The sequence below is a fragment of the Rattus norvegicus genome, chromosome 6 (assembly GCF_036323735.1).
Source record: "Rattus norvegicus strain BN/NHsdMcwi chromosome 6, GRCr8, whole genome shotgun sequence".
Taxonomy (NCBI): Eukaryota; Metazoa; Chordata; class Mammalia; order Rodentia; family Muridae; genus Rattus; species Rattus norvegicus.
Genome location: NC_086024.1, coordinates 109,722,043 through 109,747,052, shown reverse-complemented (window position 1 = coordinate 109,747,052; position 25,010 = coordinate 109,722,043). Strand labels below are relative to the sequence as shown.

At 46.6% G+C, this 25,010-nt stretch overlaps 2 protein-coding genes across 9 annotated transcripts in view; one reads left to right on the top strand and one right to left on the bottom strand.

Moving 5' to 3' along the window:
* The window catches only part of Coq6 (coenzyme Q6 monooxygenase), an 11,382-nt gene extending 3,263 nt beyond the window's left edge, over positions 1-8,119 (bottom strand). Inside the window, exons 1-5 of one of the 4 annotated variants that reach the window (XM_039112028.2) lie at positions 7,867-8,119; positions 3,998-4,132; positions 2,752-2,810; positions 2,250-2,373; positions 493-623 (exon numbers count right to left, since the gene is read on the bottom strand). In XM_039112028.2, the coding sequence (XP_038967956.1) occupies positions 493-623; positions 2,250-2,373; positions 2,752-2,810; positions 3,998-4,132; positions 7,867-8,053 (636 nt within the window). In that variant the 5' untranslated portion in view covers positions 8,054-8,119. The remainder of the gene's footprint in view (positions 1-492; positions 624-2,249; positions 2,374-2,751; positions 2,811-3,997; positions 4,133-7,866) is intronic. The other 3 variants (XM_063261736.1, NM_001011983.1, XM_039112027.2) reach the window with 3 other exon arrangements.
* Fam161b (FAM161 centrosomal protein B) overlaps positions 1-24,980 on the top strand; it is a 27,931-nt gene extending 2,951 nt beyond the window's left edge. The window contains exons 1-9 of one of the 5 annotated variants that reach the window (XM_056985583.2): positions 8,254-8,387; positions 11,800-12,122; positions 13,377-13,930; positions 14,681-15,030; positions 15,806-15,933; positions 21,266-21,430; positions 21,655-21,754; positions 23,350-23,492; positions 23,929-24,980. In XM_056985583.2, coding sequence (XP_056841563.1) covers positions 8,334-8,387; positions 11,800-12,122; positions 13,377-13,930; positions 14,681-15,030; positions 15,806-15,933; positions 21,266-21,430; positions 21,655-21,754; positions 23,350-23,457 — 1,782 coding nt within the window. In that variant the 5' untranslated portion in view covers positions 8,254-8,333 and the 3' untranslated portion in view covers positions 23,458-23,492; positions 23,929-24,980. Of the gene's footprint in view, positions 1-8,253; positions 8,388-11,799; positions 12,123-13,376; positions 13,931-14,680; positions 15,031-15,805; positions 15,934-21,265; positions 21,431-21,654; positions 22,025-23,349; positions 23,493-23,622; positions 23,769-23,928 lie in introns of those variants that run through there. The other 4 variants (XM_056985582.2, XM_063262683.1, XM_063262681.1 and 1 more) reach the window with 4 other exon arrangements.
* The last annotated feature ends 30 nt before the right edge of the window (positions 24,981-25,010 follow it).

Sequence of the window (25,010 nt, the reverse complement as noted above, 5' to 3'; positions counted from 1 at the left end):
CTATGGTGGGAAACTATCAGGCCTATCCCACTGACAGTCCCTAGAGGGAAGCCCTAACAATGGGATGACAGCCTGAGCTAACAGCACCAAAGTGGCTTTCTGAACCAAAAGGTGCTGGCAACAGCCATATTCAGGCAGAGTCTCTGGACACATGAACTAGAGAGAGAAGTTGGGCACAGAACCCGCATTGGGGTCAGGAACAAGAGCTGCGAGGAGTTAAATGCACTGTGACTTCTGTGAAAGAATAGCCTGAGTCTCCAACACTCTTGTTCCGTCCTGTCCTGGGAGTCTGGCAATCCTATGCTAAGCTGGCCCATGAGGTTGCTTTCAGTACAGGAGGGGTAAGACCATCTTAGCTCTAGCTGCCTTGAATAAGGACTCCTTCTAGAAATAATAACCTAACATCGACCCATGGCTCCATTTGGAACCAGAGACTCTAGAGTGTAAGGTGTGCGCATGCAAGACCCCTATCAAAGGAAGAACTTCAACTACCAACAGCTTGGTCTGGAGGGTGCTGCCATCACCTAGGGTAATATGGACCCAAGGGCTGGAGTCTGCCAAGGAAAATGGACCAGGCCAGGCATAGCCAACAGCTTTGCTCTCGTAGAGAACCTTCACTCGATCTGCAGGAGAAGAGAAAGAGAAGCAAACGTCAGAAAGGTGGGTCAAAGAGAGGGCAAACTGTAAGTGATCTAAAAGCAAGGTCTCTGGCCAGCCCTGTCCTCTCATTTACTGATAAGCAAGAAAAGATCTAAAAGGAACTCAAACAGTTAGTGCTCTGGCCCAGGAACTGCCGGTAAAGAACAGAAGCCGGGGAACAGCCTGATGTTAGAAAGTTAGAAAGAGAAAGCCCAGCCCAGCACAGTGGAGCATGCCTTTAATCCTAGCAGATGAAGGTACATCTCTGAGTTTGAGGCCAGCCTGGTCTACTTAGGGAGTTCTAGACCAGCCAAGGCTACACAGAGAAACCCTATCTCAACAATTTCCTTAATATACACATTGGGTGCTGGGGGACGGAATTCTAGCCTGGTTCTTTTCCCAGTTTCATTCTGCATCTGAGCTAGCAGGAGGGGACACCACGGGCTGAAATATGCTCTAGCCTTCCAGAGTTGTTTCTTTGGTTTGTTTTCTGTTTGCTTTTTGAAAAAAGGTTTCTGTGTAGTCTTGTCTGTCCTGAAACTCACTCTATACCAGGCTGAGTCAAGAGATCTGCCTCTGCCTCCAGAGTGCTAGGATTACTTAAAGGCATGTGCCACCACCACCCCGACATCATATTATCTTACTAGGTGCTAAGATGTCATTAGATGAGCATAATAAATGTGGGTGCGTAATCTCAGGGAACAATGGCTGCAGATGACAAGAACATATTACAGATTTAAATAGCTTGAAGAGGGATAAGGATGTAGGCAGGTCAGTGGAAAGTCACTTGCCTAACATAACTGTAAATCCTAGCTTCAATCCTACGCAGTCAGTCACTCTACACACACACACACACACACACACACACACACACACACACACACACACACACACACAGAGGGATGGAGCCCAAGGTTACACACTAGACAACTGATGTACCACTATTACAAAACTCCTAATTTTTTTTTCAAGATAGGGTTTCCTCTGTGTAGCCTTGGCTGCCCTGGAACTCGATCTGTAGACCAGGCTAGCCTCGAACTCAGAGCTCCACCTGCCCCTGCCCCTGCCTCCCGAGTGCCAGGACTAAAGGTGTGCTCCACCGCCCATGGCAACTGCTTTTACCTTCCTGCGGTGGTCTGTTCTCAACAGTTCAGACGGGTGATGAAACCATTGTGTCAATGTGCTGGATTCTTCTCACTTAGCAGCACCTTTCTGAGATTCAGTCACAATGGACTAGTAACACAATCCCTTTTATTGCCAAATAACATTTCATTGTATAGATATGTCAAATTGTATTTCTTTATTCATCAGTTAATAGAATTTACCAACTTTCTGGAAGTTGGTAAATAGTGTTGTGAATATTTTGTATACAGCTTTTGTGTGGATAGATGGTTACTGTTCTGGGTTTTCCGGTACTCAGGACTGATGCGGGTCTTGAGAAAGCTAGGCAATCACTCCAGCCGCAGCTCTTTCCCCAGCTCTTACTTACCAGCCTCTGCCTCCTGTGTGCTGGCATTAAAGTGTGCCACCATGCCTGGCTACAGTATCTGAGGAAGGGTCTTTCCCTCTGGCAATCACTTCCCAGAGAGGAAGTGGAGATGGGAGCTCACCTGCCACCGCCTCCAGCTGCTTGGTGATGGCGTGCATGATGACGTCATTTTCCACTATATAGCCCATGTCATCCAAGTTATCCTTGTCGAACATTATCAAGGCCTCTGAGCAGGAGTCCCAAACCTGCAAACACAAAGTAAAGTGCATCCATACCATAGAACAGGAAACACAGGTCCAACCCGAGGCTGAATACGATTTCCAGGGCGAGGAGCAGCGGAGCACACACTGTCAGCCTCCTTGGCAGCATAGAAAGTGAGACTCTCGGTCAGGAATGTAGGCACATCTGTGACCCCAACTCCTGGGAAGTGGATACAGGTGGTCAGCAAGTCTCACCCACATCCCTTATCTCAAAACGACCAAATTAATTAATTAAAAAGTAAGCAGATTCTCAAGAATGCCCCCACACTAATTTAAATTTGGTTCACAGAAAGCCTAGAGCAAGCAGACAAGGTAACATGAGACAGACAAGTCACCCCGACACAGTAAAGGGCAAGAAGGCACCTGCATCCGCCGGAAGGCTTTGCAACGCATATTGCAGATGTGGTCCCATGCACCAAAACCTACGAAAGAAACACAGTGACCTCACGTGACCTGGGTTGGGCCCCCTCTGGCCTCTCCATCCTGTTAAGTAGGAGGAGGCTCTCAGTGTTCTCCAAAAACTGTGTGTGTTAGGGACAACGCCCTCCTCTCTTAGGCCCAGATTATAAAGCACAAAAAGACCCAACGGGACAGATCACAGTAAAGTAGCGAGGGCTCAAAAGGGAAAACTAAACTGATATCATTCTTTTGTCTTACTAGCTCATTAGTTAAAAACATTCTAAAGACTGTTTTTTTCAAGTCTTCATGGCACTGAGTAAAATTTATTCTTTGAAGAAATAATTACTTTGAAGAAGTATCTACCAAGGGCCAGTTATAATTTTAGGTCCAGAGCAGACCAAACGCCCTTGTGCAGCTAATATTCTAGTGGAGGGACAGATAGCATGAACACACACACAATATAACATCAGGTAGCAGTTCCATAAGGACGAAGCTGCACAAACTTCGAGGTAGCAGCACTCTGAAGCTAACAGCTGGTTTCACCCCAGCGCCATGTAAAACTTTAGTGGTGATGCCTCGTACAGTCCCAGCAGTGGGACATTTAAAGCTGCATAAAGTCACAGAAGAGCTCGATCTTAGAATGGTTTCGGACAGGATGGCCTGGGGTGGACCACCTAGCACAAACATAAAGTCAACTCATGTATGGCCTCCTCACCAACAACAGAAGGGCCTGGCCTGGGGTGGACCACCTAGCACAAACATAAAGTCAACTCATGTATGGCCTCCTCACCAACAACAGAAGGGCATTAAAATGTAGACTCCCGGGGCTGGGGATTTAGCTCAGTGGTAGAGCGCTTACCTAGGAAGCGCAAGGCCCTGGGTTCGGTCCCCAGCTCCGAAAAAAAGAACCAAAAAAAAAAAAAAAAAATGTAGACTCCCCAGCCCGGGTGAGGACTGACTCGGAACAAGGTTCACCATTAGGCCAGAGATGCAGGAGACCAAACAGTAATGGCCTACTATTTACATGAGGGTCACATGATGGATGCCCGTGTCTCAGGAATGTCCTCCCGAGACCTGACACATCTTCCACTGTGACCACGCCCACCTGCTCCCTCCTCACTGTGGCTCTCTCTCACACGGTCCCCTGACCGCCCTACTGAACGCACTGGAGAGCTGAGGAAAGGACCCAGGAGACAGGCTCACTACTCACTGCTGAGAAGGGTTGTGGAGCCAAGGGATATGGAGCTGACTCTGTTGCTGTAAGTTTCTGACAGTTTCTCCAGGGTTTTCTTCGGACCCGCTTCCAGCAATAGGATTTTCTTGTCATGAAAGTGAATATCATGTCCTAAAGAAGAAAAAAATTAACATTTTAAATAATCTTACAGAAGGCAAGGACTTACTACACAGTAGGGTGACTACATCTAAAAATGATGGGCTATACATTTAAAAGCTATTTTAAAATCTTCATAAATAATAAATTTAAGAGAATAAATGTTTAGGCAGATTTAAAATTATGCAATGTATGCATGGATCAAAATATTACAAGGTACAGCATTAATATGTGTAATTTTCATGTTTTAAGTCTTCAATGAGAAACAAATATAAACCAGCTCCAGGGTCTCACTCCTGGAAGCTAAGGCAGGAGGATTACCATGAATTCAGTCAGCCAAGGCAACAGAATGAGAACGAGTCTTAAAAGCAAACAAAAGACAAGACACCAACAGAAAGTGAAAAAGAAAACCAACTGGTCCCTTAGCCTTGGGAATGAAATTCTAGCCTGGGGACATAGCTCCGTGGTGCTGTGCGAGGTCCTAGTTCAATCCTCGGTACTGTGGAAATAGTCATTCCAGTTCCCTAGAAAGGAGATATGCACTGTCCTGAGCACTAACACTGTCCTGCCATTTCACCTGAGACGGCCACCCTGCACAAGTAAGGCTTCCCCAGACAGAATGCACTACACGCCACACACAAAGATGCAAATAATAATTTATTGCCAACATGTAGACTTCACTAGGAAGGAAGCCAAAAAAACAAAACTCTGTCCATCCAATTCTTAGCCTTAGAGTGAACTCACTAAAACTGACGCTTCATTGTCTGGGATACACACAGCTCAATAGTGTAACGCAAGCCTCACGGGTACATCTAAATGGTGTGGCATGGGCCTCACACATGCACAGCCTTGGGTTTCATTTCCAGGCTGTAACCGCATAGTTACTGGCACACGGAGAAAGTGAGGGGTGGGGGAAAGCTAGACAGAAACGTAACAATGGAGTATTTTAAGACAGCACTCTTCAATGGGCCTTTGCATTTCAGAGGATAGAGCAATTGGTGTCACCCATAAATTCCACATGCTCCTGTAGGCATTGTCCCTGCGCACTGGTGGTGAAGAGGCACCATTATGACCGGCTCAGGAGTGGTAAAAACCCAAGTGGCTGCAATGGAGCAGGCAGTGAGTATCAGTCAACCTGGCAGGGCTGATCCCCCTTGCTAAGCAGCAGCTCCACAGGAAGGAGAGACCCAGACGTGCTTGCCCAAAAACACGGTCTTCTAGTCTCCCCAGTACTCTGCCCTCACTCTGTGTAATCCTAGCCTTGCTTCCTCGGTGTATTCTCCACTGCAGACACTTTGGCCCAGCACGGGCCAGCTGCTTGATCTTCTACAAGGGAGCTTTCCTTTCACGCTTCCTTCTGCTGGTTATCTGTGTCCTTTGCTAGGTCACACATTCCCCACATTCTCTCCTTATAGTATTATTTCCAGCTGCAAACCCACAGAGTAGGCACTGTTTGTCTGTTAGGTAAGACACACCGGAAAACTAAAAGGAAAAGAATTAGATTTCTAAACACATTATAAAATACACCCATGTGATGTATTTTATTTCTTAGCTATTTAATGTAATTTTTTTTAATTAAAAAAAGGGGGGGGTGGGGATTTAGCTCAGTGGTAGAGCGCTTGCCTAGCAAGTGCAAGACCCTGGGTTCCGACCTCAGCTCCAAAAAAAAAAGGCCTAGAAATCACGTGAGAAGTCCTGACTACCCAGAGGCTAGAGGAGGCTCAAAATAAAACCCAAAGAATGGTACATTGGATTTAAGAATGGAACTTAGGGGGGCTGGAGAGACGGCTCAGCGGTTAAGAGCACTGACTGCTCTTCCAGAGGTCCTGAGTTCAGTTCCCAGCAACCACATGGTGGCTCACAACCATCTGTAAAGAGATCTGATGCCCTCTTCTGGTGTATCTGAAGACAGCTACAGTGTACTTATATATAATAAATGAATAAATCTTTAAAAAAAAAAAGAATGGAACTTAGGGAATTATGCAGGGAACTATTCCCAAACTCAAATGTTAGAGGGAAACGCAAGCCTAAAAAAACAATCAGCTGTGAGTTTTAGGAAGAATTAAGGAAAACAGGGGACTTAAGGGGGAAATTAGTAAGCGCCTTTATGACTCCGGAGTAACAGTGTGTGCTTGGGATCCCAGCATTTGGGAGGCAGAGGCAGGGCATCAGTTAAAGGTCCAGACCAGTCAAGGGTACACAGCACCTTATTTCAAAGACAAACAAAAACCTATTGGAAATGTATTTACATATTTTTGTTTGTTTTGGAGGTTTTGTAGTCCATGTAGCCCAAAGATAGCTTTGAACTTCTGATCCTCCTGCCTATCTCCCAAAAAACACCATGCTTTTAACTACCACGATTTCAATGGTCACTCCTGAGTTCCATGAGAGAGACAGAACAATAACAAAACAATAACAAAACAGAATTGTGTTGTGAACGTCAGTAAAAAGAGCTGCTGCCTTCCCTCCCCGTGATGCTCAGGAAAGAGCAAGAAAAGGATACAGTACAAATGAAACACACACAAAAACCTAGCAGGAGCTAGTCACCAAAATAGGAACGCTAAAGTTTCAAAGGGGTCAGAAATGACACCAAACCTAACACAAGAGCAAGCCACCAAAATGTAAACATTAACATTTCAAAGGGGCCGGAAATGGTGGTACAGCGTGCCAGCATTGGGTACATTTATTCAACACCATTGGTCATTGGGGAAATATAAACACAAACCACTTCCTACTCATTTAAGAGGACAAACAAAACGGCAGCAGATAGTGCTGTCAGGGTCTAGAGAAACTGGAGCACTCATACTGTCAATGATAATATAAACTGGCCCACGCACTCGAAGTCTGGCAGATTGTCACAACATCAGAGTTACCACATAAGCCTGAAATCTCACTAGTGGATAGCCTCGAGGTAATCAACACGATGTCCACACCAAAGCTTGCACACAAAACGTCCCTACTAGCATTATTTGCTATAGGCCAATAGTGAGAAACAATCACATATTCAACAGTTGACAAATTGAGTCAACTAAATGTGGCGTGCATACACACCTTAAGGATTGCTTCAGCCCTCAAAGCAAAAGCTGTTCTGATACATGTTACAACATGGATTAACCTCTAAAACACCGAGTAATATCTCCAGCTACAGATAACTATCCAGAAAAGGTAAATCTACAGACAGACAGTAGGAGTGTCTCTAGGGCTGAGAGGATGAGCAGAAATTAGGAGTGACATCTAATGAGTTCCAAGACTTTTTTGCTTTTTGGTTTTTCAGAGTAAGGAAAATGTATTAAAACGTATTGTAGTGGCTGAATAGCTCTGCAAATATACTAAAAACTCACTGGACTGCATGCTTTAAGTGGGAGAAGTTAAAACTACAGGAACGTTATCTTAATAAAGCAGCTTTAGGACCAGGAGGGAGCGCAGGCTTTAATCCCCGCACTCAGAAGACAGAGGAACATGATCTCGGTGATTTCGACGTCTAGCAGATCTACCCTCAGATGCCACAAAGACCGATGCCTCCCAAGGTGCTCATAAACAATCCTGGACAGTCCTCAAGGGTCGGATTACAAAGGCCCGCCCATTAGTGATCCCGCAGGACTGAAACTTCATGCCATTCCCGAGGCCTCTCCCGGAAGGACAGTGAGCAAACCACCAGGTCTGGCATGCTAGGTCTTTGGACAGCGTCCCGATTCCCACTGGGAGCATCCTACCTCCACAGTTCTACCCCGCGGTCGAGATGCACCTACCCAAGGCACAAGCCATGGCAGAGCCCACCATGCCTCCTCCTGACACCACCACATCGTACACGGAGTCTGTCGAGGAGCTCGTCCATCGCCGACAGGCAACTAGTGGGCCTCCTCTGGCTGCAAGTTGCGCGGTACTCCACCAGCGAACACAGAGCAAACCTGCCATGGGGCCAATGCGGGCCGCCATAAAGACTCCAGCCTACGTCCGCGACCCGGACTTCTTGCTGATAGGTCCTGAAAAGTGCTTCCGGGGCACAGCCTTCAACCCTGTGCGGCGCTTCAGAACCGGAAATAAAATTGTTGAAGAAAATCAGCCAATCAGAAAGCGCCCTTGCCTCATTGGAACAGACTAGCGATTGAAAGCCAATCCGAGGCTAATGCAGTGAAGGGGCGTAGCTAGCAGCACCTTGCGGCTAGCGCAGCTGTCACCGCCGCTGTCACCTCTGCTTCTCCCTCTAGTTAGGAAGATGACTGTGGGGAGGACTGCGGGAGGCCCCGAGTGCGCCGAGTGGAGCCGTGAGGTGAGTGGAGAAAGAAGTAAGCAGGATGCCTCAGCTAGGAATACTCAAGAGTGGAAACTGTTTAGCGTTGCCGTGGAGACAGAGTCAGGGGCGTGTCACCAAAGGGCGTGGAATTAATTGGCTGTGCTTAGGCACTTAGAGAATCAGTCTTGAGGGCTTGGGTCATTTGTGTCTTGTACCAGGCTGTGATATCAGGGACCGTATTAATAACAAACTACGAATTAACCTTGAAAATCTTAAAAGCAATCTTTATCTTCATATAATTATCCAGAAAAGGCAAATCTAGGGGGTGAGTCATTGCCTGGGGGTGAGAAGGTGAGGAGAAATAGGTAGAGACTTCTAAACGCTTCCAAGGTTTTTATTGTTATTTTAGAGTAAGGAAAATATATCGAAGCTTACTGTAGTTATGAATGTGCCGCTCTTCAAATATACTAAAATGCATTGAATTGGTTGTGTGCATCCTCTCAAACCCATTTTCTAGAAAACAGATGGATTAAGCAATTTGCCTCCAAATCTCTAAAAACAGAAAGTAGGTTGGCGGTTGCTTAGGGCTGACAGGGCGACAGGATGTGGAATGGTTAAGGGAAATAATAACAATGAAAGGCTACAGTGGTACTTCAAGGCAGTGGTTCTCAATCTTGGTCACCTGAGATCACCCTGCATATCAGATATTTCCCTTACAATTCACAACAGTAGCAAAATTACAGTTATGAATTAACAATGAAAATAACTCTGTGGTTGGGGTCGCCACAACATGAAGAACTGTATCAAAAGGGTCACAGCATTAGGAAGGTTGAGAACCGCTGCTTTAGGGGAATGGTGAAAGCGTTGTGAATTACGCTGTGAGAGTTAGATGACTCTGACTATATTAGAAACCAGAGGAGAATGCACTTTGAAGGGCTTAGTTGTACACTGTGGACATTGTGTTTCAGTAAAGTTGTATTTAAAGTGAAGGAGCCAGCATTATGGCTCACACTTGTAAACCCAACAACTCTGTAATACTAAAGCGGAAGGATAAAGAGTTCAAGGTTGCCCTCTGATCACGTGCTCTTCAACAACAGAGCTAGGGTTACAGCACATACTTATCTTTAACTCAGACGGACAGCTCTAATAGCAACTAACCATCTACAGTGCCCTGCTGGCCTTGCGCCCACCACTCTAAGGACATCTTAGGTCTCTGTCCTCCAGCCATACCAGCCTTCCCTCTATCACTACACGATCCAATTGAGACAATAAAAGTCAGCCTAAAACTCAAAGTCAGACACTCCCGACTAATGGTTCAGTTCGCTTTCCACACTATCATGATGGACAAGCATGCATTCAGTAGACACAATACTCCATTCGTTTGTTTTTCTATGTTTATGGTGCTGGGGACTGAGCCCAGGATCCTGTGCATTCTGGGCAAATGCTCTTCATGGAGCTAAATTCCCAGCTCCAGATTTCAGTCTTTCTTTAACTAGCAATAGGATACTCTGTTTTGGTGACACGGTGTCAGGGACTTGCAAGTTTCTAGTGAATCACACAGTCAAGAGAGTGAACAATAGCTGTTCTCTAAGTGCCACGCTCATTAGGTTAATGTATTAGTACATTTTTACTTAAACCACCGTAACTTATGGGTTTATCTGGACATAACCGCATCATGAGTGAAAGAGCTTCTGCACTCTGCTTAAGAGATACAGCCAAGGACAAAAGCAAGCTGACCACAAAGTAGTGTTTTTCTTGGGCCTCTAACATAATTGCAGAATTACTAACACTTCTTTCTTCTAAGTGATTATGCTAACTTATCAATCATTTACCTTTACCCTACAATATTGCACAGGTATCCACCTTTCTAGACTGTCCTCGTTCATCACAGTACCTGTCCAGAGTTGATCCCCCTTCTCCATCCCTCTTCTCAAAACAATCTGAACATGCTAATCCTAATCTACCTGTGTGCATTTGCTATAGTTTTCCATGATGTTATGCGAGCCGTTGATACATTTAATCCTGGGTATCAGTGGGTTCCTGGTGCCCTCTGATGGGTAGTGACAGACAAGCCTTCCAAGGGCACACTTATTTATGCTATCCTCATATGATTTCCCTTTGCTCTCACTAGAACACAAACTCCAACACTGTACTGCCTGGGTTTGTGTCAACCTGACACAGGCCAGGGTCATCAGAGAGGAAAGAGCATCAGTTAAGGAAATGCCTCTGTGAGAGCCAACTGTAACACATTTCTCAATTAGTGAACAATGGGAGAGGGCCCAACCCATGGTTGGTGGGGCTATCCTTGGACTGGTGGTCCTGGTTTCTATAAGAAGGCAGGCTGAACAAGCCAGGGGGGGAAGCCAGTAAGCAGCACTCCTTCATGTGCTCTGCATCAGCTCCTGCCTTTAGGTTCCTGCCCTGCTTAAGTTCCTGTCCTGACTTCCTTCTGTGATGAACAGCAATGTGGAAGTATAAGTCAAACAAATCCTTTCCTCCCCAACTTGCTTTTTGGTCATGGTGTTTCATCACAGCAATAGATACCCTAAGACAATGACATACTAGGCACCCACCCCATATTGTCTTGTATGCACAATTGGATGGATGTAATCTGATGCTGTTGCTTTACGGTGCCGGGGAAATGAGGCCAACACTTGATCCCCTGAGCATGCTAGGCAAGAACTCAACTACTGTGCTCCACTTGTAGCCTTTAAAGTAGTTAAACTCTGGTCAGAAGTTCCACTCCCCCATGCTGCTCTTTCTCCTAGATACATCATCTCCCCACTAAGCATCTATTCCTGGTGATGGTGTGGAAACTGGCTAGAGCATGAGGAAAGGGGGTTGGGGATTTAGCTCAGTGGTAGAGCACTTGCCTAGCAAGCGCAAGACCCTGGGTTCAGTCCCCAGCTCCGAAAAAAAAAAAGAAAAAAGAAAAAAAAAAAAGAACATGAGGAAAGTAAAGGTGCCAATGGGAACATTAGGGAAGGAAGATGGGTAAGAATTATATAAATCCCAAGTGAACTGGGAGCAGAGCATAGCCAGGTCATATGCAGGCTTCCCAGAACCCTGGGAAACACTGTGTGGTTCAGGCTAGGTACCCAGAGTGCTCTTTCTGTGCTGAATGGAGCAGGGACTCCATTAGCAATTCTGCAGCCTTTGCTACACACAGCCAGGCAGATGCATATACTGTGCTGTGCCTTTTGAATGAAGAATGGATCTTTTCCTTTGCCCCTTCCCAGTCCCTGATATACTGAAGCCTTCAAAGTAAAGCTAAAGCCATGTTTTAAGAACCTTTGAAATTAGAGTGTAACTCTCACTGATTTCTTTTTTTTTTTCTTTTTTTTTCAGAGCTGGGGACCGAACCCAGGGTCTTGCGCTTGCTAGGCAAGCGCTCTACCACTGAGCTAAATCCCCAACCCCACTCTCACTGATTTCTATTTTGTTTTAGATATTTCCCCCCAAATCATCCTCCTCAGACACCGAGCTGGAAGATGAGCCATTTGGAGAAGGGCTGGTTTTGCCCAGAGCTGGCAAACTCCATGAGTTCCTCAGCCCAGAGGAGGAGACGGATTCTACTTCTGACTCCACAGGGAGCTTTCACAGAACCATCCAGGTTCCGAGGCAGAGAGGGAGGTGGGATCTCCTGGAGAGTCTCTTTCAGTCTGATCTAGACAGTGATCAGAATGGCTCTGAGGATGAGGAAAACTTGGAGAGCTTCTTCCAAGGCAAGAGCAGGGGGAAGCTACAGGTCCAGGACCCTCCATCTCTCAGGTAAGACATTGCATCGAGTGACTGCAATGCTCCAGCTGTATCTCAGGGCCTTGCCCTCCCCTTGGCAGCACCCTCTGCATTGCTGCTTCCCAATCAGTTCTTGGATCTGCTGTGTGTTGAGACTCTTTCTAAAAACATCCATGTCTGTGGGGGTTTTGCCCGCTTGTATGTATACCGTGTTCATGCCTAATGGCCAGAGAGCAGAAGAACATCAGATTCCCCTGGAAGTGTAGTTACAGACAGCTCTGAACTGCCATGTGTGCGGGAATCAAACCCAGGCCCTCTGGAAGAGCCATGTCTCCAGTCCACATGTCTTGGTTCTTACCCAGTGATCCTCAGTAACTTCAGGCAACACTTACTTAGCTCATGAATCAGTGGAATTGACCAAAGAGGTGCCTTTCCCAAACATCTTCTCCTCCGAGAACAACAAGGCTCACTGTCCGTGTCCAAGTCTATCACAGCATATATGCTTTAGCTTTTTTTTTTTTTTTTGAAACAGGTTCTCATGTAGTCTAGGCTGGACCAAAACTCCTGAACTTCCCAGTTATAGCTCTCAAAGACTTCGGGCATGTGGTGCCACACTGGCCTTTAACAAATGTAATATGCACTCTCTTCCCAATAACTTTATAAGTAGCTAATATTTCTGCCACTCTACATGGGAAATCCAAGAACCTAAGGTTCGAATTGGATCCTTCTGAATGCAATGAATCCTTATCAGAATGCAAAGTGGCAATTCCTGTATGAATTCTTTTTTTTTTTCTTTTTTCTTTTTTTCGGAGCTGGGGACCAAACCCAGGGCCTTGCGCTCGCTAGGCAAACGCTCTACCACTGAGCTAAATCCCCAACCCCATGAATTCTTTTTTAAAAGATTTATTTATTTAATGTTTGTGAGTGAGTATACTGTCACCGTCTTCAGACATACCAGAAGAGGGCATCAGATATCATTACAGATGGTTGTGAGCCACCATGTGGTTGCTGGGAATTGAACTCAGGACCTCTGGAAGAGCGGTCAGTGCTCTTAACCGTTGAGCCATCTCTCCAGCCCCTCCTGTATGAATTCTTAGAAGACCTGTGTTGTGGCAAGAAGGGAAGCCTAGCTGATAAGGTTAAGAACCCAGAGGCCTTTGGGGCTTTGGGATAGAGATGAAGTCTCTTGGTTACGATCTGCTGGGCAGGGAGGGAAAGGAGGGGGCTCTAGGAGGAGCCTCACCTCCTGACTGCTGGGTCCATACACAGAACTGCTTTCTCCCCTAGGAGTGGCTCCATGAGACGCTGCAGCTCCTTGATTAGACTTCCCTCTGACATTCCCAAGGCTCAGACCCTGCCAACCTCAGACTCTGGACCTCCCTCCCAGCACAGAAGTGTTTGCTCTTGGGCCTCTTCCATCACTGTGCCTCAACCATTCCACATGACACTGCGTGAGGCCCGGAAGAAAGCCCAGTGGCTGGCCTCACCTGCCTCTTTTGAGCAGGAAAGGCTCCAGGCCCAGAAGCAGGGCCAGGAAGAGGCAGAGTGCCACCGGCAGTTCCGGGCCCAGCCTGTGCCTGCGCACGTCTACCTGCCCCTGTATCAGGAGATCGTGGAGCGCAGAGAGGCAAGGAGGCGCGCCCGTATTCAGCAGAGGAAGGAGCTGCTTCTCTCCTCCGTGAAGCCCTTCAGCTTCCTTGAAAAGAAAGAAGAGCAAAAGGAAGATACTCCTCAGAGAGACTTAGCTGCCGTGGCTCAGACCAAGGTCCCCCCAAAGAAGGCCACTTCTAGAAAGATCCCCAAGTCCATTCTGGAACCAGCCCTTGGGGACAAACTCCAGGGTAAGGACACTCTGGCTACCTGTGGTCTGCTGTCCACAGAGGTGCTAAAGGAATTCAGGATCAATATTCAGGGATTACAATATTCAGGTTGGAGTCTGTCCCATAGTGGTTCTCAAGCTGAGACCCTTTAATACAGTTCTTCAGGTTGTGGCGACCCCCCCATAAAATTATTTCCTTCCTACTTCATAATTGTCATTTTGCTACTGTTATGAATCATAATCTAAATGACTGATCTGTACAATATCTGATATGTGACCCCCCCCCCCCGAAGGGGTCATGACCCACTGGTCAAGAACCACTGGTCTGTAGGGAGGTCCTACAACAACCCTGTCCCCAGGCTGAGCCTGGGGACCCCTCTCAGTAAGCACCCACCGAAGTCTCTGGACTAGCATAGGTATGGAAGCAAACCCCAGGACCTCCATCAGCCAGTGCCATCTCCAGCCCACTGCCTCTGGGAAGGCCTCCTCACCACCTCATCTCAGAGAGGAGCAAATTCCTTGGGGAATGATTGTTACCTTTCTGTTTGGTTGTTCACTTGTTTTTTGCATGCTTTAGCACACGACTGTTAGTGTTTAAAGGAGGGAAGGCATGCACCTGTGGTTACCTGTGCATGTAGTCCCACAAACTCAGGAAGTCAAGGCCAGAGGGCTTAGATAAATCAGAGACCAATCTGGGCTACATAGCGAGTCTGCCTCAAAAGGCGACAGGGAGGCATTCTCCAGATCCTCTTCTTTTATTGCTTCTTCATAGAATCAGAGCTCCTCAGGAAAATCCGAATCCAGATGAGAGCCATGGACATGCTACAGATGTCTTCCTCTCCTATCAGTGCCTCGAGTAACAGGGCTCCCCGAACGGCTACACGCACCCAGGAGGAAAAGCTGAGCTTTCTACAGACTGAGTTCGCATTCCAGCCTCGGGTGAACCCCGAGGTCCCTGACTATGAGGGCCTTTACAAGGCTTTCCAGAGAAGAGCTGCTGAGAGAAGGGAGACCCGGGAGACAACTCGAAATAAGCCCTTCTTGCTAAGGACTGCCAACCTGTGTCACACTCCACGATCCTGTGATGCTGCTACTGCTGGAGGAGGGAGGATGAGAACCCAGGCAGGTAGCAGGGAGGGGAAGGGTCTGCAGCCTAAAGTATAACAGAGTAGGCCCAGATCTCAAAGGGAGGCACATGTTTTGACACTTTTCTGTCTTAGTTTTTACTTTTTCCAACACCTGCTGAGTTGCACACAGACCCACATTCTGTAAACTGAAAACAAGAACATTTCCTTTCGCACCTCCCAAGAGGGATTTTGCAAATGTTGAGTCCAAGCAAGTCTCAGAGCCCAATCTGTCTTAGCTTTGTTTCCCGTTGCTGTGATAAAACACCTTGTCCACAGCGACTGAAGGGAGGGATGGCTTGTTTTCCCTTGTCTTCCCAGGTTGCAGTAGGGAAGAGAAAGCCACAGGAGCTTGAAGTGGTATCATATTTACATGAGCGAAGAGCCATGAATACACACGTGTGCGCTGCTCTGTCTCTGCCCTGTCACAGAAGGAGAGTCTTCTCCCCTTAATATAGTCAGGACAACCCCCCACTGACATGTCCTGGGTCTACCCGATACAGTTCCACATTGAGATTCTCTTCCCAAGTAACTCTACAGTATTACACTGCCAAAACTAATCACACATTCCAAAGAACTCTTCTCAGTTGATTAAAACATTAGACCCGATGTGCAAGCATGGGCCTTGTAACGAATCAAGATCTTGTTCATGTTATCTCTAATGGTGGGATTAAAGATCCTCAGTTGTAGTTCTTCCCTGAAACTGAGTAAACTGAGTCCTAATTAGGATAGAAACTAATCGTACTGTCACCATGTCACCTCCTTTCTTGCAGAAGTCCCCTCAGCCAACAGCTACACCCCTGCCAAGCAGTCGTTCTCTGAGTGGCCTTGCTTCTTTTTCTGTAAACACCCTCCCTGTGCACATCACAGATGCTACCAGGAAGCGGGAATCTGCAGTCCGGTGAGTAAGAAGGCCACAGCAGACTCATGACAGGTGTTAGCCCCAAATCCTGGGACTAGCCCTGCTGCTAGGCCTCTTCTCCATTACCAGAAACACTCACTCTAGGGGTGAAAGAGTTCTTGGATGGGGCAGGGATATATGCTGTCACCCTTCCAGTCTGGGCAAGACACAGGGCTAAGCCTGAGATGCCCTGGAAAATTGACAATGTAACGTGCAGTCTGAACCATGGGGATTTTCAGAGTAATTACCCTACCTTCTGAGCAGTGCAAGCATAGAAGACTATGACAGCACAGGGAAGCCTAGGGGCGTGGCCTCACAGCTTTTGGGACACATGTCTGAGGTAAAACATGAAGCATAAGGAAGAAGGGGCTAGGAGATGGCGCCAATGGTAAATCCTCTGCTGTGCAAACATGAAGACCTGAGTTCAGATGCCCAGGACCCAAGTAAAAGTACACCCAAGAGCCAGCCAGCAAGCCTTGCACTTGCAGGTGAGCAGTGGGCAGAGAGAAGTGCATCTCTGCACAGCCAGTTAGGCAATAAGGGAGAGCCAGAGTCAGTGAGCAGCTGGGGCCAGCCAGACGGCCAAGTGGACAAAAGCACTTGCTGACGAGCCTGAGGACCTCAGTTCCATCCCAGGACCCACATGGTAGAACGTGAGAGCTGACCCTTGACCCCCTCCACACCTTGCCAACGGATAAAGAGGAACGGGCCAGACAAAGACTCTGGAGGAAAGAAGATTCCAGAAAGAGAAGCCCGAGTATGAGACCTGAGTAGTAGTTTGTTATTGTCCAGCCTGCTGTCTCTGTACTGTGCTCAATGTCCTTTCCTTTCTAAAACAAGACAACAGCCTGTGTGAAAGGGAAGACAAAGCCAGGCTCAAGCAGAGCAGAACCCACCAGAGACAAGATGCCATGCCCATTGCCCAGATGGTCAAGCTGAGTCCGCTGGGAAGCAGGAGCCTGTTTTCCTTTCCTACTCTTTTCTTTTTCTTTCCTTCCCTTCCCCGTACTGGAGATCAAACTCTGGCCTTCTGCAACTTTGTCACACTCCTAGCCTGTTCTGCTGACCTGACTCTGGCACTGCTCTCATTTAGTCAGCAGGAAGACCTCTGCCAGGGCTCTGAAGTGAGCAGGAGCTGTGATGTAGCACAGGCTGAGGCCTGGGAAGGGACGAATACCTCAGTGCCTCCTGTAAGGCTCCCTGGGTGTAGCAGGGAGGGCCCTACTTTGTAGTATGATTTATTTTGTGTGCCTGGTCCTTCAAGAGAACTTTGATCCTATGACCTTCACTGTCAGTTGCCTCTTGGACTTCTGGGAATAGGAGAGGATATAAAAAGCCAGCAGAAGCAGGGAGGAAGTAGAGGGAAGGGGGGAGGGGGAGGGAGGAGGGGGGAGGGAGGAGGAAGGTGGGAAGATGAGGAGGGAGGAGGGAGATCCAAGTGTCGGAAGAGTAGGGTCAGAGAGTAGGCTTGGAGAAGACTGGGGTCAGAAGAAGGGTTGAGTAGGGCTAAAGAGGAGACAGTTGGAGTAGAAAAGAGACTGAGCAGAGTGAAATAGGAGAGCATTGAGCCAGGAGCTGAGCTGAGCTAGAGAAGATATTGTTAGGAGGCGGTGGCAAGTGGACTTGGCTGCAGAGTGAGAAGGCAGTTACAGCCAAGTCAGGAGCTGAGCTGAGCAGACAGGCTAGGACAGTTGTTATAGTTTAGAGCTGCTGGTAGGGAGAATTGGGAAGGGATTGTTTAAGCACGCTGTTAGGGAACTGAGGGAGGAATGGTTGGGAAAACAACCTTTGAAGGGGATGCTGGAGATTGGAGGAGGGCTGGCAAGGAGTTCAGAGAAAAGATTACTGTTTGTCAGAAAAGGAGACAACATAAAATTAAAAAGAAAAAAACCACACATAAGTGGCATCCAACATGGGGCTAGGCAGAATGGAAGGTTTGACTTCAAGTACCAAAGAACAGAAGGCAGGAAAATGGGGGGGGGGTGTGCTTTGTTGAAGCTCTTGCTGGGGCACCCTTGCCCCGTGGTTTTCAACAGCAGTTTTTTTTTCCTCTCCTTTTCCTCATTTTGGGCTATTTTGTTTATAAAAGGGTTGAAAGAGTAGCTGAGCAACTGGAAAAATAAGGGTGGGAATGGAGAAGCTTGGGAATCAGAAATGGAGGAAATGGGAAGACAAGAGGGTTTCTTCTTCTTGAAAAAGTAACAGTTGGCTGTGCAGCTAGAGAAACTGAGAGGGGAGGTAGACAAACTTGGAAAACATCAGACAAGGGAGAACAAATTCCTTCCCAGTGACCGAACCAGAGAGGGGGAGTTCCCCCCAGGTACAGAGAGGTGAAGGACCTGTGTCAAAGGACAGCCGAGTCACAGAAATGAAAGCCAGGAGGAGGGCCAGAGGAGACGGGACAGCAGACAGAGTGAAACATAATCACAGCACCTCTTGAGGACAGGCAGTTCTGAGTCAGAGTCACCAGCAGCATTCCCACTAGGTAGACAGCCTATGCCTGCTAATTGGGGTAATTCACAAGATTCTGACAAAATAGCATGGCGTTCTAGAATGGATCTAAGGTGGTTTAAAAGGCAGTGATGTCTTATGGCATGCCCTATGTGAAACAAACTCAGAATTATTCCCCAAACTGGAGGGTATTGGTAACAGTTGCACCAGATTGCATCGGTCGTCATGGTGGAGACAAGAATCCATGAAGCTGGAACAATAGAGCTAGCAAATTAATCTTGTGAGATGGCCCAGTTGTTAGGTGAAGGTTGGTATGCTAACATACGAGAACAAGTCAACTTGAAGGCACAATCGTAGAATGATGTCATTCAGCGGCTGAGGAGCCAGGACAGAATCGTGTATCATTTACAAAACCTATCCAAGGCTCAGGGGAAGCCCTCACTGACTTGTTTTTTGTTTTTTGTTTTTTGTTTTTGTTTTTGTTTTTTACAAAGGTTAGTTTCAGCTGTGAACAATGCCACATCAGACTCAATGTTATTGAGACTGACATCTGAAAATGTAAAGAGAATGCAAAACAACTATCAGGCATCTAAAGGAGAGGGCAGCCCCATAAAAAAGTGGGTCAGGAGATGGTGCTATTGGTTCTGTCATGTATAATGCACAGTAATGGGAGAGCCATAGCTAAAGGCCTCAGATCTCTGAATGCATAGTGTGTTAACTATGGAAGGTGTGGTCATTTGCAAAAATACTGTGACCAAGCCACTAAAGGTCTCAGATCTCAAAATGTCTGCTGTTTTAATTGTGGGAAGCATGGTCATTTGAAAGAAAACAAGGCATCTGTAAGGGTAATAGTTTTTCTAAATATAAACCAGAAAGAAGGACTGAGCTTCCAGGGTGTACAGGTGATGTGGCAAGGGTTGTCACTGGACCAAAGGGTGTAGGTCCAAGAGATAGGCAAGGCAATTTGTCATTGGGAAACCAAATGGGGTGCCTAGCTCCAGACCCTGCAGCAAAAAGTACCAGCATGCCCAAGTGAGGGCTGCAAACCAAAGGTTCACAAAGGATGGAGATCAGGAGACTTGCATGAGGAACTCCAGAACACCAGTTGCTAGAAGATGTTAGTCCAGGAGGAGAAAAGGTTCAGAATGTATGGTACCCAAGTTCTAGGAAAGAGACCAATGCTGTTAGCTTCTTCTCCCCCCCCCCCCTTTTTTTTCTGAGCTGGGGACCAAACCCAGGGCCTTAAGCGCTCTACCACTGAGCTAAATCCCCAACCCGCTGTTAGCTTCTTATCTCAGTTCTGCACGTGCTCTTGAGAGAAACATCACATTAGACATCTGAAAAAGACATTAAACAGAATGGAGAAACAAGACTCACAACAGGAGGGCCAGAGAGATGGCTCAGGGGTTAAGAGCACTGACTGCTCTTCTAGAGGTCCTGAGTTCAAATCCCAGCAACCACATGGTGGCTCACAACCATCTGTAATGAGATCTGATGCCCTCTTCTGGTGTGTCTGAAGACAGCTACAGTATACTTCTACATAATTACATAATAAATAAATATTTAAGAATCACAACAGGAGCATGGCTACACTGAGACCTCGTAAGAATACTTAGGACGCAGAGATGCTTCCCTCTCAGATGTTGTCGGTACTAACCCTAGGCCAAGTCTCTTAGAATTCCAAGGCCCAGGAAAAGGCCCTGCAAATGAGAGGCAGCCAAGCTACAGACGACAGCACATCTGCCTTCCAACATCAGGGAGTTGAGGATTTTAGCAGATGAAGCTTTTGTGCCCTGGTTCTTGATCTGTTTGAATGTATTTCTAAGTGCAGAGTCTTGGTTATTTTGTCTTTGGCGGAACCCACCATAGAACTGTCTACATTAAGAGAGGCCTGTTTCCAGCTCTTTATGGAAATGGAGATTTGTGTTCTTAAAGAACTGTGAACCTAAGTTATTGCCTGGCCGCTGTGAGAGCACAGCGATCAGGGCAAACTCAGAAGGCCACCATCCTGGTTGTGGTTTTGGCTTTTGCTTTACATGGTGAGTAGTGAGCAGAGGCTTTCTGCCTTTCGGTCCCCCACGTAAGAACAGCAAGTCTACCTAGTCAGAGCCTGGTGACAGTTACATGAGATGTAAGGGTCTTTGGTTCCTGGTTGGCAGCTCTGTAGATGGTAGCTATGAGTACTGCTCCTGACAAAGGAAACACCTAACAAATCTATTGAGTCCTAGCTGTGCACAACCATTTTACCCAGTGTGTTCTATTCAGTCAATGGATTCCTCTCATGTGGGAAATTACAAGACCCAGAAAGCAGGAAGGGCACCATCTGCCATTGCTTTTTGTCCCGAATAGCTGTTGAGATGGGATTCCCAGTGGGCTAGGCTGACATGAAAATCACTGTAGCTGGGGCATCCTGAACATCTATTCCTCCTGCACTGGGATTACAGGTCTGTGCCATTGTGCTCATCCTCAGAATCATTCTTTTCGGAAAACATAGTTGTGGCAAGTGTATAGAAAATTTTATTCATAGAAACACCAACTAGGGGCTGGAGAGATGGCTCAGTGGTTAAGAGCATGTACTACGGAGGGCTTAAATATGATTCTCAGTATCCACACTGGGCTGCTCACAACTGCCTGTAACTAGCTCCCGCAGAATTGATGCCCTCTTCTGGACCCTGGGAGCACCCACATTCACACCTGCACATAGCCCTACCCCCCAAATACACACACACACACACACACACACACACACACACACACACACACACACACACACACACACACACCTTAAAGAAAAGTCAAGACTTAACTGACTTGGCAGAAAAGTTCCTAAGATGCTTACATGTGTGCCCAGGTCAACTGCTATTTTTGCTCTCTCTTTTAGAATGTCACTTGAAAAGAAGGACAAATCAGACATGAGCATTCAGTGGTTGGAGATGCACAAAAAGAACTGTCAAGCCATGTCTAAATCAGTGACCCTGCGGGCAAAAGCCATGGATCCCCACAAAAGCCTGGAAGAGGTGTTCAAAGCGAAGCTTAAGGAGAACCGGTCAGTATCTTCCACAGTCAGATGGGTGCCCGTGTTAGGTTCTAGAATATCACTGGCTTTGAAATGGCAAAATGGAGTCATTAGGGTGAACTACATCAGAGGAAGTTGTGGATTTTGGCAGGCAATAGGAATTTAGTGTCCATGAGAATGACCCTGCTTAACTTGCATGAAGGTTTTCTGATTTTGAAGGGATTGGTTGCTTCTAGAAACCTTGTTAATTCCAGGAACAATGACCGTAAGAGAGCAAAGGAATACAAGAAAGAACTGGAGGAAATGAGGAGACGAATCCAAACCAGGCCCTATCTCTTTGAACAAGTGACCAAGGTAATCCAGACTCTCAACTTTTTTCTGCCTTGGGTCAAAGGTTTCTTAGAAATTGTGAAAAGGGGCTGGAGAGATGGCTCAGTGGTTAAGAGCACTGACTGCTCTTCCAGAGGTCCTGAGTTCAAATCCCAGCAACCACATTGTGGCTCACAACCATCTGTAATGGGATCCGATGCCCTCTTCTGATATGTCTGAAGACAGAGACAATGTAATTAATATATAACAAATAAATCTTTAAAAAAAATTAAAAAAAAAGAAATTGTGAAAAGATTTTACTCTGTGATTACTTTCTTAAAACTTAGATACTCTAAATTGAGCTCCATGGTGGTTAATCTTTTCAATTTGATTGTGCTTGGTGACCCAGAAAATTAACACACCACACTTCTGGGTGTGTCTGTGAGAGTGTTTCCAGAAAGAATTAGCTGAGGAAGGAAAAACTACCCTGAATAGGGTCAGCCTGGTCTCATAGGCTGGGGTTCTCCGGGTGGAATACAAGGCACAGACACATGGGCATTCTCTCGGTTTCCTGGCCACCATGACGCAGACAGCAGCTACCACATGCTTCCCCGCTATAGGGGTGCCTGACCAGAAGTCCAAAGTGACAGGGCCAAAGGACCGTGGACACAAACTTCTGGTATTGGAGACGGGTTTCTTTTTATGGAGCTCACGCTACTATATAATTCATGGAGTCCAGGCTGGGCTTGAACCCTCCATCCTCTTGCCTTAATCTTCCCTGTGCTGGGATTGTAGCCAGGCATCACCACACCCAGCTTTTACACTCCTAATAATGATGAAAGGCTAACTTGCTTTAGTAATGCCATTTTACTCCAAACATAGGTCCTTAAAGATCAGGGTGCTTGTAAGCACCTCTCAAGCCTCTTTCCAGAGTAAGTGGCTTTTAGGCTGAATTATTTGAAAAATATTCTTTGGACTTTAAGAAGGTGAATCCCATTGAGATCTCCCAAGGAAGCCCTAGAGCCCTGGAACATCCAGAAAGACCCGCCCCAGGCAGTTAAGTGCTGTATCTGGCTCTCTGGTTCACCTTGGGCACGAGCTCCATCACAGAGCAGGTGACATTCCTAGGTAATAGTGGATCTCCTCCTCCTTCAGATGCCCCTCCCCAATCTGGGCGGTCTAGAATTCACTTGGGTTGAGCTCGTTTTGTTGGGCGAGCTTACTCCTTCCCCCATAGACCTTTTAACATCTAGAAAACACCAAGCGCCTTGGTTTTGTTCTTAGATATGTCAAACAAGATAGCCTTCGAGCTAATTGCAGACCATATTCCTCCTGCTAAGTATTTGTAATATGTTAGTCTTCCTGAGGATGGTCCGGATGCTTTTCACAGGTGTGGCTCTCCATTAATTAAAAGCTGACACCTCCTACAAGTGTTAGAGAAATGTATTTGTACTGAATGACGAGTAAACCTGCATTTGAAATGGGGCTAAAAATAAGGCTCTTAAGTAATTCCTGGGCCACCGCCTGTCTAGCCTGTCTAGCACTAAAAGTGGTGGAAAGGGAACTCTTACAAAGACTGATTACCCAAGTAACTCAGGATCCTACTTCCTGAGACTGCTGTGGTCGCTTCCACTCCACAGGCCCTGGCCCGGAAAGAAGCAGAGCAGCGCTACCGGGACACCCTGAGGCAGGCTGGCCTGGAGGAAGAGTTTGTAAGAACCAAGAGTCAAAGCACAGAGGCAGTGTGATGTAAGGAGAAAGCCAAAGTCAAGCATTCTCATTGGTAAGAGGTACTGGTGTCATCCCCAGGGACGCCACCGGGAGGGAACGTGAAGAAGTTACTCATCTGAGATAAGAGCTCATCTGTCTGTGTGAGGTGGAGACCGCTCACCTGCCTTCCCTTCTCCTTACAGCTAACGTCCCAGCATCACCTTTCAGAATGAAAGGCAGAGAGAAAAGAGCAGAATACTGCTGTTATTTCCAGTTTTAAGCCCAAGTAATCCCCGTTTTCTCCTTAAAATCCCATTCTACCAAATAAAATGAGAGTGTTGGGACCATTCTTGCTGTTTTTTTTGTTTTTTTCGGAGCTGGGGACCGAACCCAGGGCCTTGCGCTTGCTAAGCGCAAGCGCTCTACCACTGAGCTAAATCCCCAACCCCTGTTGGGACCATTCTTAAACCTCGCAGATCCTTTCAATGTAAAGTGTTGTTTTTTTTCAGCATCTACGAAACTATAAAACTCATCCTTGGAGGTTGACAGCAGGATTTAGAAGGCTCTACAACTGCCTGCTGACCCCCGGCCAGAACAGCAATGGCTTGAACAGCCAATCAATCAACTTGTGTAAATGGTTCACTCATCACATCAGGTCATCAAGCAGCCAACTAGGGGAGGAGCTTGAGTTTGCAGCCAAGGCCTCTGTTAGAGAATGGGGGAACAGAAGGAAATTTAGAGATCAAAGTGGAGCAGAGGGTGGAGGTGCCCTAGACCAGTGTTAAAGGCTCTTGTTTTGCACTTGACATTTAAGCATAGGTATAGAAAATAAGGCAGAGCCCACCCAATCAGGTAGGTATAAGAGGGAAAGAGGTAGGAAGATAGGTAGCAATAAGGAAACGGAAATCCGGGACAGACAGACCAAATACATCCTCACCAGCTTCCAGTAACCTGGAATCTTGGCAACTAATCATGTCTGCAACCTTAAGTGCAGGCCTTATCATTAGTATCTGACGCACTGGAACAAGTCAATTTTTATTGTTTGTAGGATGTGTTTTTTTTTTAAATATTTATTTTGTATGAAAACACTAGAGCTGTCTTCAGACAAATCTAAAAGATGGCATTGGATCCCATTACAGATGGTTGTGAGTCACCATGTGGTTGCTGGGAATTGAACTCAGAACCTTTGGAAGAGCAATCAGTGCTCTTAACCACTGAGCCATCTCTCCAGCCTCCCCCGTAAGGATGTTTTTTCCCTCACCCTTTGTAGCACCTCTCTTTAGGTTGTTGACAACCAAAAATGTTTCCAGATATTGCGAAATGGCCTCTAGAGAGCAAAAATGTTGAGAATCAGATTGAGAATCACTCCTGTAGAAAGCAGACTTGTAATTTTGGAAAAACTTGACAAGTAATAGCTAGGAACTGGTCTCTATACTAGAGGATAACTACGCATGCCGACAGCAAAGGCAGAGCAGTTCTTTTCTACCATTCTTTGAGAACACTGTTTGCATGTGTGTGTCAGCACAAAGTTCATTTTAAATAAAGCTTCTTTGACCACTGATTTTGTACTCATAGGTGATGTTTGGGATAT